The following is a 12,595-nucleotide window of genomic DNA, read 5'->3' on the forward strand; positions in this document are numbered from 1 at the left end:
GCATTTTCACTTCACCTTTATACCTCAGTGTGTGGTTTCAGTTGGGGTACTTTTGATATGCACAGTGCACTTTAATTTGTCTACAATCTTTATATTGTATGATGAAGATTTCTATACAGTTTATGTTTTGATCAGCCATTTTGCAGCCATTTTGCACACATTTTTTATTTATTTTTTAACCACTTGCCGACTGCCTAACGCCGATCTACGTCGGCAGTCAGCCCCTCACAGGCAAAGTGACGTAGGGCTACGTCACTAGCTTGGGAGGGTCTAGGGAGCGAGCGCGCGCCCCAGGAGGCGCGCTCCCGCTCCCGCGTGGTCACGGACCCCCCCGCGCGTGTGACCAGCGGACCCGATGTCCGCCGGTCACTCGGCGATCGGCGGGGGAGAGGGAGAATGTCAGGCAGCTTGTGTAAACAAGCTGCCTGTCATTCTCCTCGCTGTAAAGACACTGATCAAACGGATCTAGTATGTAGATCCGTTGATCAGTGTCCTTACAGCTCAAGCCACAGCCAATCACAGTAGAAAGCACGCCCCTAGGGATACACACAGCCCCTCCCTTCCAAATAAAGTTAACCCCTTCACAACCAGTGTATTTTTACAGTAACAGTGCATATGTATAGCACTGATTACTGTAGAAATGTCACTGGTAACCCCAAAAGTGTCACAAATGTCAGTCAAGGGTCCGATCTGTCCGCCCCAATGTCGCAGTACCGCAAAGAAAATCGCAGATCGCCGCCATTACGCGTTAAAAAAAAAAACAACAAAAATGACAAAAATCTTTCCCTTTGTTAGTAAACGCGATAACTTTTGCGCAAACCAATCAAAATACGCTTTTTGCGATTTTTTTTACCAAACATATGTAGCATAAAACAAATTGGCCGAAAATTTTAAAAAATTTTGATTTTTACTTTTTTTTTGGGGGGAATTTCATATAAAAAAATGTGAAAAATATTGTTATTTTTGCAAAATTGACGCTCTTTTTTTGTTTATAGCGCGTGATCAAAAAATCGCACAGGTGATCAAATACCACCAAAAGAAAGCTCTGTTTGTGGGAAAAAAAGGACGTCAAATTCGTTTAGGTACAGTGTCGCACGACCGCACAATTGTCCGTTAAAGTCACGCAGTGCCGAATCGCAAAATACCCCCTGGTCAGGAAGGGGGTAAAATCTTCCGGGGATTAAGTGGTTAAATATTAGTATTTATCCGTATTTTCTTACCACGGTTTATTATACATTTTTTATGTTCACACATATATGCAAATATCACTTTTTATACGCCAACTAGGTATATTTGTTCACTAGAATTTTTTAAGGTTTTTTGACATATTTTCTTCTTTTCTCACATTTCCATTTTGAATATATATACAGCTGTACTTTTAGTGCTCTTTTTCCAAATTCTGGACTTCCTAGTGCAGTATACACAATTGTTTCTTACACAAGCACTTTACCACCACCCTATAATATCTTTTTTAGGCAGCGCCATTACCCTACCTTTCCGCCCCTTGTGCAATGACCGCAGTCTCTGACCACCCCTTGTGCCATGCTTGCAGTCTCTGACCGCCCCTTTTGCCATGCTTTCAGTCTCTGACCACCCCTTGTTCCATATCTAATGTCTGACCACCCCTTGTGCCATGTCTGCAGTCTCTAACCACCCCTTGTGCCATGCCCACAGTTTCTAACCACCCCTTGTGCCATGCCCGCAGTCTCTGACCACCCCTTTTGCCATGCCCGCAGTCTCTGACAGTTCCTTGTGCCATGCCCTCAGTTTCTGACCGCCCCCCTGTGCCATGCCCGCAGTCTCTGACCGCCCCTTGTGCTATGCCCTCAGTTTCTGACCGCCCCTTGTGCCATGCTCACAGTCTCTGACTGCCCCTTGTGCCATGCCCTTAGTTTCTGACCACCACTTGTGCCATGCCTCCAGTCTCTGACTGCCCCTTGTGCCATGCCCGCAGTCTCTGACTGCCCCTTGTGCCATGCCTGCAGTCTCTGACCACCTCTTGTGGCATGCTTGCAGTCTCTGACCGCCCCTTGTGCCATGCTTGCTGTCTCTGACCGCCCTTTGTGCCATGCTTGCAGTCTCTGACTGCCCCTTGTGCCATGCCCACAGTCTCTGACTACCCCTTGTGCCATGCCAGCAGTCTCTGACCACCCCTTGTGCCATGCTTGCATTATTTGACTACCCCTTGTGCCATGCCTGCAGTCCTTGACCGCCCCTTGTGCCATGCCCGCAGTCTCTGAACGCCCCTTGTGCCATGCTTGCAGTCTCTGACCGCCCCTTGTGCCATGCCTGCAGTCTCTGACTGCCCCTTTTGCCATGCCCGCAGTCTCTGACCACCCCTTGTGCCATGCTCACAGTCTCTGACCACCCCTTGTGCCATGCTCGCAGTCTTTAACCACCCCTTGTGCCATGCCAGCAGTCTCTGACCACCCCTTGTGCCATGCCCACAGTCTCTAACCACCCCTTGTGCCATGCACGCAGTCTCTGACCGCCCCTTGTGCCATGCTCGCCCCTTACGTAATGTCTGCAGTTTCTGACTACCCCCTGTGCCATGCCTGCAGTCTCTGACCGCCCCTTGTGCCATGCCCACAGTCTCTGACCGCCCCTTGTGCCATTCCTGCAGTCTTTGACCGCCCTTGTTCCCGCAGTCTCTGAATGCCCCTTGTGCCATGCTTGCAGTTTCTGACCGCCCCTTGTGCCATGCTTTCAGTCTCTTACTGCCCCTTTTGCCATGCCCGCAGTCTCTGACCACCCCTTGTGCCATGCCTGCAGTCTCTGATCACTCCTTGTGCCATGCTCGCAGTCTTTCACCACCCCTTGTGCCATGCCCACAGTCTCTAACCACCCCTTGTGCCATTATAACAGTCTCTGACCAGCCCTTGTGCCATGCCCGCTCCTTGTGCCATGTTTGCAGTTTCTGACCGCCCCTTGTGCCATGCCCTCAGTTTCTGACCACCCCTTGGGCCATGCCTGCAGTCTCTGACTGCCCCTTGTGCCATGCCCTCCGTTTCTGACCACCTCTTGTCCATGCTCGCAGTCTCTGACCGCCCCTTGTGCCATGCCCGCAGTCTCTGACCGCCCCTTGTGCCATGCCTGCAGTCTCTGACCGCCCCTTGTGCCATGCCCTCATTCTCTGACCGCCACTTGTGCCATGCCCTCAGTCTCTGACCACCCCTTGTGCCATGCTTGCAGTCTATGACCACTCCTTGTGCCATGCCTGCAGTCTTTGACCGCCCCTTGTGTCATGCCCGCAGTCTCTGAATGCCCCTTGTGCCATGCTTGCAGTCTCTGACCACACCTTGTGCCATGCTCGCAGTCTTTAACCACCCCTTGTGCCATGCCCGCAGTCTCTGACCACCCCTTGTGCCATGCCCATAGTCTCTAACCACCCCTTGTGCCATGCACGCAGTCTCTGACCGCCTCTTGTGCCATGCCCGCAGTCTCTAACCGCCCCTTGTGCCATGCTTGCCCCTTACGTAATGTCTGCAGTTTCTGACTACCCCCTGTGCCATGCCTGCAGTCTCTGACCGCCCCTTGTGCCATGCCCACAGTCTCTGACCGCCCCTTGTGCCATGCCTGCAGTCTCTGACCGCCCCTTGTGCCATGCCTGCAGTCTCTGACCGCCCCTTGTGCCATGCCCTCATTCTCTGACCGCCACTTGTGCCATGCCCTCAGTCTCTGACCACCCCTTGTGCCATGCTTGCAGTCTATGACCACTCCTTGTGCCATGCCTGCAGTCTTTGACCGCCCCTTGTGCCATGCCCGCAGTCTCTGAATGTCCCTTGTGCCATGCTTGCAGTCTCTGACCACACCTTGTGCCATGCCTGCAGTCTCTGACCACCCCTTGTGCCATGCTCGCAGTCTTTGACCACCCCTTGTGCCATGCCCACAGTCTCTGACCACCCCTTGTGCCATGCCCGCCATCTCTAACCACCCTTTGTGCCATGCCCGCAGTCTCTGACCACCTCTTGTGGCATGCCCACAGTCTCTGACTGCCCCTTGTGCCATGCCGGCGGTTTCTGACAGCCCCTTGTGCCATGCCCTCAGTCTCTGACAGCCCCTTGTGCCATGCCCTCAGTCTCTGACAGCCCCTTGTGCCATGCCCGCAGTCTCTGACTTCCCTTGTGCCATGCCCGCAGTCTGTGACCACCCCTTGTGCCATGCCCGCTGTCTGTGACCACCCCTTGTGCCATGGCCGTGGTCTGTGATTGCCCCTTTTGCCATGCCCGCAGTTTCTGACCGCCCCTTGTGCCATGCCTGCAGTCTCTGACCGCCCCTTGTGTCATGCCCACCCCTTCAGCCATGTCTGCAGTTTATGACTACCCACTGTGCCATGCCCTCAGTCTCTGACCACCCCTTGTGCCATGCCCTCAGTCTCTGACCATCCCTTGTGCCATGTCTGCAGTCTCTGATCGTCTCTTCTGCCATATATGCTGTCTCTAACCATCTCTTTTTGCCATGTATGCAGTCACTGACCATCTCTTGTGCCATTTATGCAGTCTCTGATTGTCTCTTGTGCCATGTATGCAGTTTCTGACCATCCCTTATGACATGACCGCAGTCTTTGACCATCTCTTGTGCCATATATGCAGTCTCTGATCATCTCTTGCGCCATGTCCGCAGTCTCTGACCATCTCTTGTGCCTTGTATACTGTCGCTGATCATCTCTTGTGCATTGTATGCAGTCTCTGTGGACAGTAATGTACGGGGGAGCTCTATGGACTCTTGTATAAAGGGGGCTCTGGTGACCAGAGACTCTTTTACATCAGAGTTTCCCTTTACATCAGATTCCACAGCAAAGCCTCTTACATCAGAGTCCTTAGAGTTCTCCTTTACATCAGGGTCCACAATGTTCTCTTTTACGTCAGAGTCCACAGAGTTCGCACTTATACTGTAAAGGAAAACCCTGTGTCGGTTTTTTATTAACTTGAGCGTCATATAAATTGAGAAATAGGTTTTTGGCCTTTTGTTATACCTAAAACACATTGCTAATCACACTAGTAACATGTGCGATTAACACAATATATAGCTTTAATATTGATATTGGCACTGTTTTGCACTGATATGAGAAATTTTATGTAATATTTTGAATTGTCTGTAAAAAAATGTGGCTCTTTAGTAAATTGTCTTAGTTTGCATGTTTATTATTGTTAATGCACATGTCTTGGTTTGTGCATTTGTTATTTATTTTGCACAGTTTGGTTTTTGCATTTTTTATTTATATTGCACATGTTTATAAATTATTGCACTTTTGTTCCTTGTGTCTAAAGATTGTGTGGGTGTGGCTGGAGGAGGGGTAAGTGTGTGACTGGAGGCAGGACACGGGTGGGGCCTGGAAGGGGGCCTTTGATTTATTTTGCCCGGGGACCCTGAGGGTTCTCAGTCCGCCCCTGCTGAGACTACGTACGTACAGTCTATACAGCGCACACAGCGAGCACATCTAATAGTGGAACAGCTTGGTCCAAACAAAATATTTAACCTTCACGAAAACATGGAGATCAGCTTAAAGCTGGAACAAAATCAGAGACACATTGGGTTCGATTTACTAAAGGCAAAAAGCGCTCCAGAGCTTAGTAAATGAACAGAAACTCTGCTGACTTCCATCATCCAATCATGAGCAAGCAAAAATGCTGTGTTTTTAATTTTCCTTGCACGTGATTGGGTATTCTTTGCAAAGTGAAGCTTTGCCTCATTTACTAAGCTCTGGAACAACTGTGCTTGCAGAGGTCAACTGCACTTTGCAAGGTGCACAGTCTATTTGTCTTTAGTAAATCAACCCCATTCTTTTGAACAGGGACAAAATCAGGGACACTCCTTTCCTGAGGGACAGTCCTGTAAAATTGAAAACTGTCCCTCGAAACTGGGGAACATCTTGTCACCCCAGGGTATTCAGATTTGTGCCTGACCTTCAGCTAACCTATGCAATAGAGTAATGTGACGTCTGGGTTTGGAATTTAATGTTTTTCTTCAAAGTTTTCAGATATTTAGAGTGAAGCCCCGAAGCTGCTTTGTGAAAGCCTCAAGGGAGTTGCGGGGGATGTGCGCTGCATCAGATATGAGTCTCTCCCAAAATAGATCATTTAAGCGGCCGATTTCTCTCTAAACCTGCTAGTTCCCGCCGAGGCCTGTCTCTGCTCGGTGACCATTTATTTAGCTGAACTCCATTCTCATAAACTGGCATTTTTACTTCTACGGATGAGGAATTACATCCCCCCCCGCAGCCACACAAACCTATACTACAGGCATACCCCATTTTAAGTACACTCATTTTACATACACTCGCGAGTACAGACACTACTCCCGGTTTTTAACTTTGGTGTCTATGGGAAATCTTGGTCAGCTTGACATGGCACTGCTCCCAAACCGTAAGTGACAGGGATACCAAACTTAGGGAGCACCAAGAGGGGACACAGGACTACAACATATCCTATTTGTGGCCAGCCAGCTTGCCAAGGTAATCTACCATATCATAGTCCTGGATCCCCTTAACATGCTCCCCAAGCTTGGTGTCCTTGTCAGCAGTGCCATGTCAAGCAGACCAAGATTTCCTATGGAGCTAGTGTATTTACATGCATTGAGAAATGAAAAAATGTATTGCTTCACTTTAAGTAAATTTTCGTCTTACATACATGCTCTGGTCCCATTGTGTACTTAAAAGTGGGGTATGTCTGTATTACCATTCCACTGTACAAAAATTAAGATATTTTACATTTGTAACTTAACCATACAAACAAAATCACATTTAGTCCTTTCTGCAGAATTTCAAGACTTGACATCAGCTGGGAATATATCACCCCCACACCATGCCTCTGTGGTTTTAAATGTCTTCATAAAACATTAAAGTTGATATAAACATTTCCTGTTCCAAAGCCCTGTATATCTTAAACAACTGCCATTTTTTTTTAACTATCACTTTTTTTTACCTTTATTCCATTCTTTGTGGCATTTGTGTGCTGCTGATCCGTAGCATATTTGCAGGAACTTCCTGTCTACATGCACTTCAGAGAAGGATGTGTGCTATTTATTAGGACAGGTCTCCTGAAGGGGACAACAGTGGAATATAGGGTGGTTTTACTAAAGGCAAATAGATTGTGCACTGTGGAAAGTGCAGTTGATCCAGAGCTTAGTAAATGAGGTAAGGCTTCACTTTTCAAAGAATACCCAATCACATGCAAGGAAAGTAAAAATAACAGCATTTTTGCTTGCACATGATTGTAGGATGGAATTCAGGAGAGCTTCTGTTCATGTTCGAAGTTCTGGAGCAATTGCATTTGTCTATTGACTTTAGTAAATCAACCCCTATGTGATAGACCCAACAGGGACAGGTGCTGTTGGGGGGGGACCTCTCTACTGACTATGAGCCCTGGCATTTGAGGGAGCTACAAACATTCAGGAAGATGTCTTTTTATATAATGTAAGATGACATGTCACCACATTTAACAGTCAGGGAAGCCATGATGGTCTCTGCCAACTTGAAATTCAGTGAGAAGATGTATGTGAAAAGAAAGCTGAACTGAGATTTGGACAGCCCTGGGTCTTTTTAAATACGGGTGCTGAACTGTCTGGGTGTGCACTGACCTAAGTCACTGAAGGCATGTCTAGGCGACTACTTGTTAATTAGCTTAATGTTTAATTAGATTACTGATTATGTTTATGGTGGCTGTTCCTTAGATTTGCTAACTATATTACCGTTTACCGTTTGCATTGTTTAGGATAATGTGATCAAGCTCTTACCTGATCTTGTGTGCTATATATTCTGTGTGAATATACATGACTAAGGTATTAAATATGACTTGTGCTGAACTGCTATACCAATACTCCCACCCTTTTGGTATAATAACCACACCACAACAGATTGGAGTTCATTGGCTATAGCAGCCTTTTATTAAAGCGGAGTTCCGGCCTCGGAAATTATTTTTTACTAAAAATACCCCCGGGACAGTCAGGGCTAGTGCATTCCACAATGGCTAGCCTCTGAACTATCCCAGGTTGCACTTACCTTTTAGAAGAAATACTTACCTTGAAAATTTCTTCTCCATTGCTGCCATCTCAGGTGTGGGCAGCTGAAGCCAGCGCGTCCTCTTCTGCGTCCTCTTCCGTGTCCTCTTCGGTCCCACAATGCACATCCCTGCAAGCTGTTTAGCAGGGAATGACGTGCCTGGACCGGAACTGACGAGCGGGGCCGGTGCAGGCTCATTGATTCCTGGGAGCGATGACGTTCAGCTCCCAGAAATCAATGCAAGCAAGAAGTGACGGCACGGGCCGCGGCCACAGAGGGAGGAAGTGGAAGAAAGGTAAGTATATTTTCTTCAATATCAAGGTAAGTAAACAAAAAAAAAATCGTGGTTATCCATTTATTTTACAGGTGACACTGAGCAAGCGGATGGCCCAAAGTGGATTTTGAGGCCGGAACTCCGCTTTAACCTAAACATAAATAAACAAACAACGTAAATAATAGAACATGAACAGACAGTGCTTAAAGAATGGAGCCACAAGGTCCTAATAGGCATCAAAACAAAAGGACAGCACCTGCGTGTCTCTTCTCAGGCCTCCAGCCGCAAAACCACCGGCTCGGAGACAACTCGCAGATACACATCCCACCACCAGGGAGCTGTACCTCAGATGGGTCCCTACACCGTACCTTTATGAGCCCATATAAACCTTAAAGGACCTTGCACCCCGCTAATCTCCATACCCAGCTTCTCACCACCTCAATTACCCAACACGGAATATCAACAAAATCCAGGGCGGAAGGGTGGGAAGATGTTCCTGGCTGGCTTCCCTCCAACTGAAGACCAACTGGAGACCTCACCTTCCATTCCATTAACCAAGCTAAACCACTCCCCCCAAACCTTAGAATATCCAGACAATGTTGCCTCTCTCACCGACTGCCGAATCAATGCAGCAGGCACTCCAATGCAATCTGCCACAGCCAGTCTGGACAAAAAACTCCCAGTTGCACCGCTCCCGGAGCCAATGAGCGAAACTTGTCCCACTGAAACCGTGAAAGAGCATCAGCCAGGGAGTTATTACAACCCTGGACATGGACAGCATAAACAAATGAATTGCAACGCAAACAAAACAAAACAACACTAAATACCTCAACAAATGTACCACCGGCAGCGACGATGCAGATGCGCTAATATTTGCCATCACAACGCCCATATTATGACAGTTGAAATGGATCTTCCTATTACAGAATTGCGAACCCCACAGTTCCACCGCAAGCACAATAGGAAAAAATTCAAGCACTACTAAATTCCTAGTCAGTCCAGCCTCCTTCCATTCCACGTGCACTCCACTGACCCCCAAAATAAGCACCATAGCCAGCCAATCCCGCAGCCTCTGTGAAGAGTTCCAGGTCCAAATTTGACATAGCCTCAGACATCAACACAGACCTGCCGTTATAGGATTCCAGAAAGGTCTCCCAAACTTGCAAATCCACCTTGTGTTCACAGGCAAGCCTAATGCGATGGCTAGGTGCCCGAACCCTCTCAGTGACAGCCGCCAACCGGCGATTAAAAACTCTCCCTAAGCATTCCACCATATGCTGAACAGTAGCTAACAGAATCATATGATTAGATGTGGCTGGACTAATGCACAGGAAGTCATCCAGATAGTGAATGACAGACGAAATTCCGGACACATCACGAACCACCCATTCAAAAAATGAACAGGAAATGGGGCATCCCATGGGAAAACAACGGTCAATGAAATAGTAACCCTGCCACTGGCAACCCAACAGGTGAAAACTGTCGGGATGCACCTGTAACAAACAAAAAGCGGATTCAATATCCGTTTTTAGCCACAAGAGCCCCCTGCCCATAAAAACGAACCCAGCGCACCTCCGCATCCAAAGAGGTATAGGAAACTGAACAAAAGTCCGGGTCAAACAACTCATTCACCGAGCCCCCCTTTGGGTATGACAAATTGTGAATCAATCTGAACTTGTTGGGTTCCTTCTTGGGAACAACCCCTAAAGGGGAAATCACCAAATTTTCCAGCAGTGCTACTCCAAACGGACCAGCCATGCACCCCATACGCACCTCCTTCGACAGATTCTCCGAAACCACCTCTGAATGTGCAAGCACCTGCTGCAAATTGTCCGCAGGATGGGGGGGGTGAGGAAGACTACAAGGAATCTGAAAACCGTCAGTAAATCCCTTATCCAGCAGGTCTGCTGCCCCACGGTTCAGATACCTACTTAGAAAAGGATGCATCCTTGCTATACTCACCAATGTCCTCCCTTTTTTCTGCAGAATCTTCAGCCCATCCTTTTCCTTTTCTGCACACATCTGCTAAGGGAGTGGGAGCCCCCACAGCCAGAGCACTCATGCTTAAATCGGCACGCAGTTCCAAACGTACATGTTCCCTCATTATACAACCAGTAATACCCCTTTTTCTTTTTGGCCGACTGTCCAGAGGAAGAAGATCCGCTGTCCCCTGATTAAAAAAATGAATTCCCCTCCTGCGCCGAGGTCATAAGTCGCATTCAAAGACTAATGTCTTTGTGATCCCAACTTAAAGCGGAGTTCCGGCCACAAAAAAAATGTCAATAAACATACCCCCGGGACAGTCAGGGCTAGTACATTCCACAATGGATAGCCTCTGATCTGTCCCGGTTCGCACTTACCTGCAAGAAGAAATACTCACTTTTAAAATTTCTTCTCCAGCGTTGCCATCTCTGTTGTGGGCAGCTGAAGCCAGCGCGATCCTCTTCTGCGTCCGCTTCCGTGTCTTCTTCTCCCAGAATGCGCCTACACCGGCCCCTCTTGTCACTTCCGGTGAGTCGCCGCATTCCTCCACAGCTTCTGGGCATGCCCAGAAGCTGTTTAGCAAGGAATGCGGCATTGCACCGGAAGTGATGAGCGGGGCCGGTGCAGGCGCATTGATTCCTGGGAGCAATGACGTTCAGCTCCCAGGAATCATTGCAAAGTGGAAGTGACGGCGCGGGCCGTGCGGCCGAGGGAGGAAGTGGAAAGAAGGTGAGTATTTTTTTTCTGCGATTACAAGGTAAGTAAAAAAAAAAAAATCCTAACTTTCCATTTCTTTTTCAGGTGAGCTATAGCAAGCGGATGGCCCAAAATCGACTATGTCGATTTTGTGGCAGGGACTCCGCTTTAAGGATGGTCACACTGCCTTGCGCTGTTGGAATTGCTCATCATACCGAAGTCACGCCAGTCCCCCGTAGACTCAATATGCCTCCCCCACAGCATCCAAATAACAGAATACCATAGAACAATGCTCTGGCGCCTTTTCTGAAATCTCGCCGGCTAAAACCGTGAAAGCCTGCACCCAATTAGTAAATGAACGAGGGATCAGCCTGTACTGCCATTTTTCTTCCTCCTCTTTCTTGCTGTCATCCATCTTACCTCGGTCCAGATTAAATTTCTCCAAGGTAAGCAGAAAAACAATTTCCACATACTCACCCTTCCAAATTTCTCCTTCACTTTCAGCTCAAGGTGTGCCCCGAGGGGCTCCGAGGGGTCCCTCAAAACAGACATATACCTCATACTTAGCTGAATCCGCCAAACGTACCCGATCCCCCTCCTTATCAGCCACCTTACCTGGTCCACCCTGCCCCGAGGAAGGTGCCACCACTTAAGTCGCCACCGGCAGTGCCTAGAATGGCCCAGCCAACACTGTCAAAGCACCCCCCGTAACCACATTCCGGGAATCACCAGGTAGAACCAGCAGCACCCAAGCCGCCGTTGGTAACCCGCGCCCGGACGAAGATTACAACTTCCCCAAAATGTCTCGCAACCCCAACACAAGACGGCCCAAATCTGTCGCCCCTGGCAAAGCCCCAACAGCAGGACTAACAGCACCCCCAGCTTCCATCGCTGCAGACCCTCTACTCTGCGGAATCACCCTTAAACTCGCACCTTCCCCATCAGTCACATTACTCACAAGCATAAAGGATTGGACAGAAGGCCGCTTACCAGGCTGCTGCGGATGCCTTCCTCCACCAGCCGCTGCCACGACCGCCACCGCAGTGTGCTCCTCGTCTTTCTCCCCCTCTGACAGTGGAGGGTCCTCATTCTTCACTGCTATGTCCCAGCCTGCTGCTCCCAGAGCTCCCCGGGCACTATCCCGGCAGCCTGTGACGTCATCTGCCGCCATCTTGACCACACCCCAGAAACATAATTTCCTGCTTGTGTGATTGGCTCACCTTTTTCCCCTGAAGTCTGCCTAAGATACAAGTGAGATTTCAGGCATCCCCTGCAAGAAAAATGTCATTTTTGGTGAGATACTCCCAATAGGAAGACGTCTAAAGGGATGCAGACCCAACACATTTCCTTGTTAGAGCCCTGTAGCTGCCACAGCTGATAGATAATTATGAAACCACTCCCATTAGACCCACCCGGCACAGAGGAACAATCAATGATTTCTTCAGAATAACAAAAGGTAGGAATCTGCAACAAAGTTTGTTAAAATCCTTGTAATGTACAGAGATCACCCAGAGGGGAATGTTTTTTCCCAACAAAAGTGGTGTTACACTTTAAGGTTTTATAAGATTTTGCGTGATTTTTCTGTGATTCGTCGGTGGACAATTGCGGCAAAATCACGCTGCAATTTGGGTGGCATTAAAGTA

At 48.4% G+C, this 12,595-nt stretch overlaps 1 protein-coding gene across 1 annotated transcript in view; it reads right to left on the reverse strand.

The window, feature by feature from the left end:
• The window catches only part of LOC309550632 (calpain-13-like), a gene marked incomplete at its 5' end in the record, with an annotated part of 108,343 nt that extends 96,220 nt beyond the window's left edge, over positions 1-12,123 (reverse strand). Inside the window, 2 exons of the mRNA XM_082250970.1 lie at positions 6,678-6,684; positions 11,943-12,123. Coding sequence (XP_082107096.1) covers positions 6,678-6,684; positions 11,943-12,123 — 188 coding nt within the window. The remainder of the gene's footprint in view (positions 1-6,677; positions 6,685-11,942) is intronic.
• Positions 12,124-12,595: the final 472 nt, after the last annotated feature.

The sequence above is a fragment of the Pelophylax lessonae genome (assembly GCF_965119305.1).
Source record: "Pelophylax lessonae genome assembly, chromosome: 3".
Taxonomy (NCBI): Eukaryota; Metazoa; Chordata; class Amphibia; order Anura; family Ranidae; genus Pelophylax; species Pelophylax lessonae.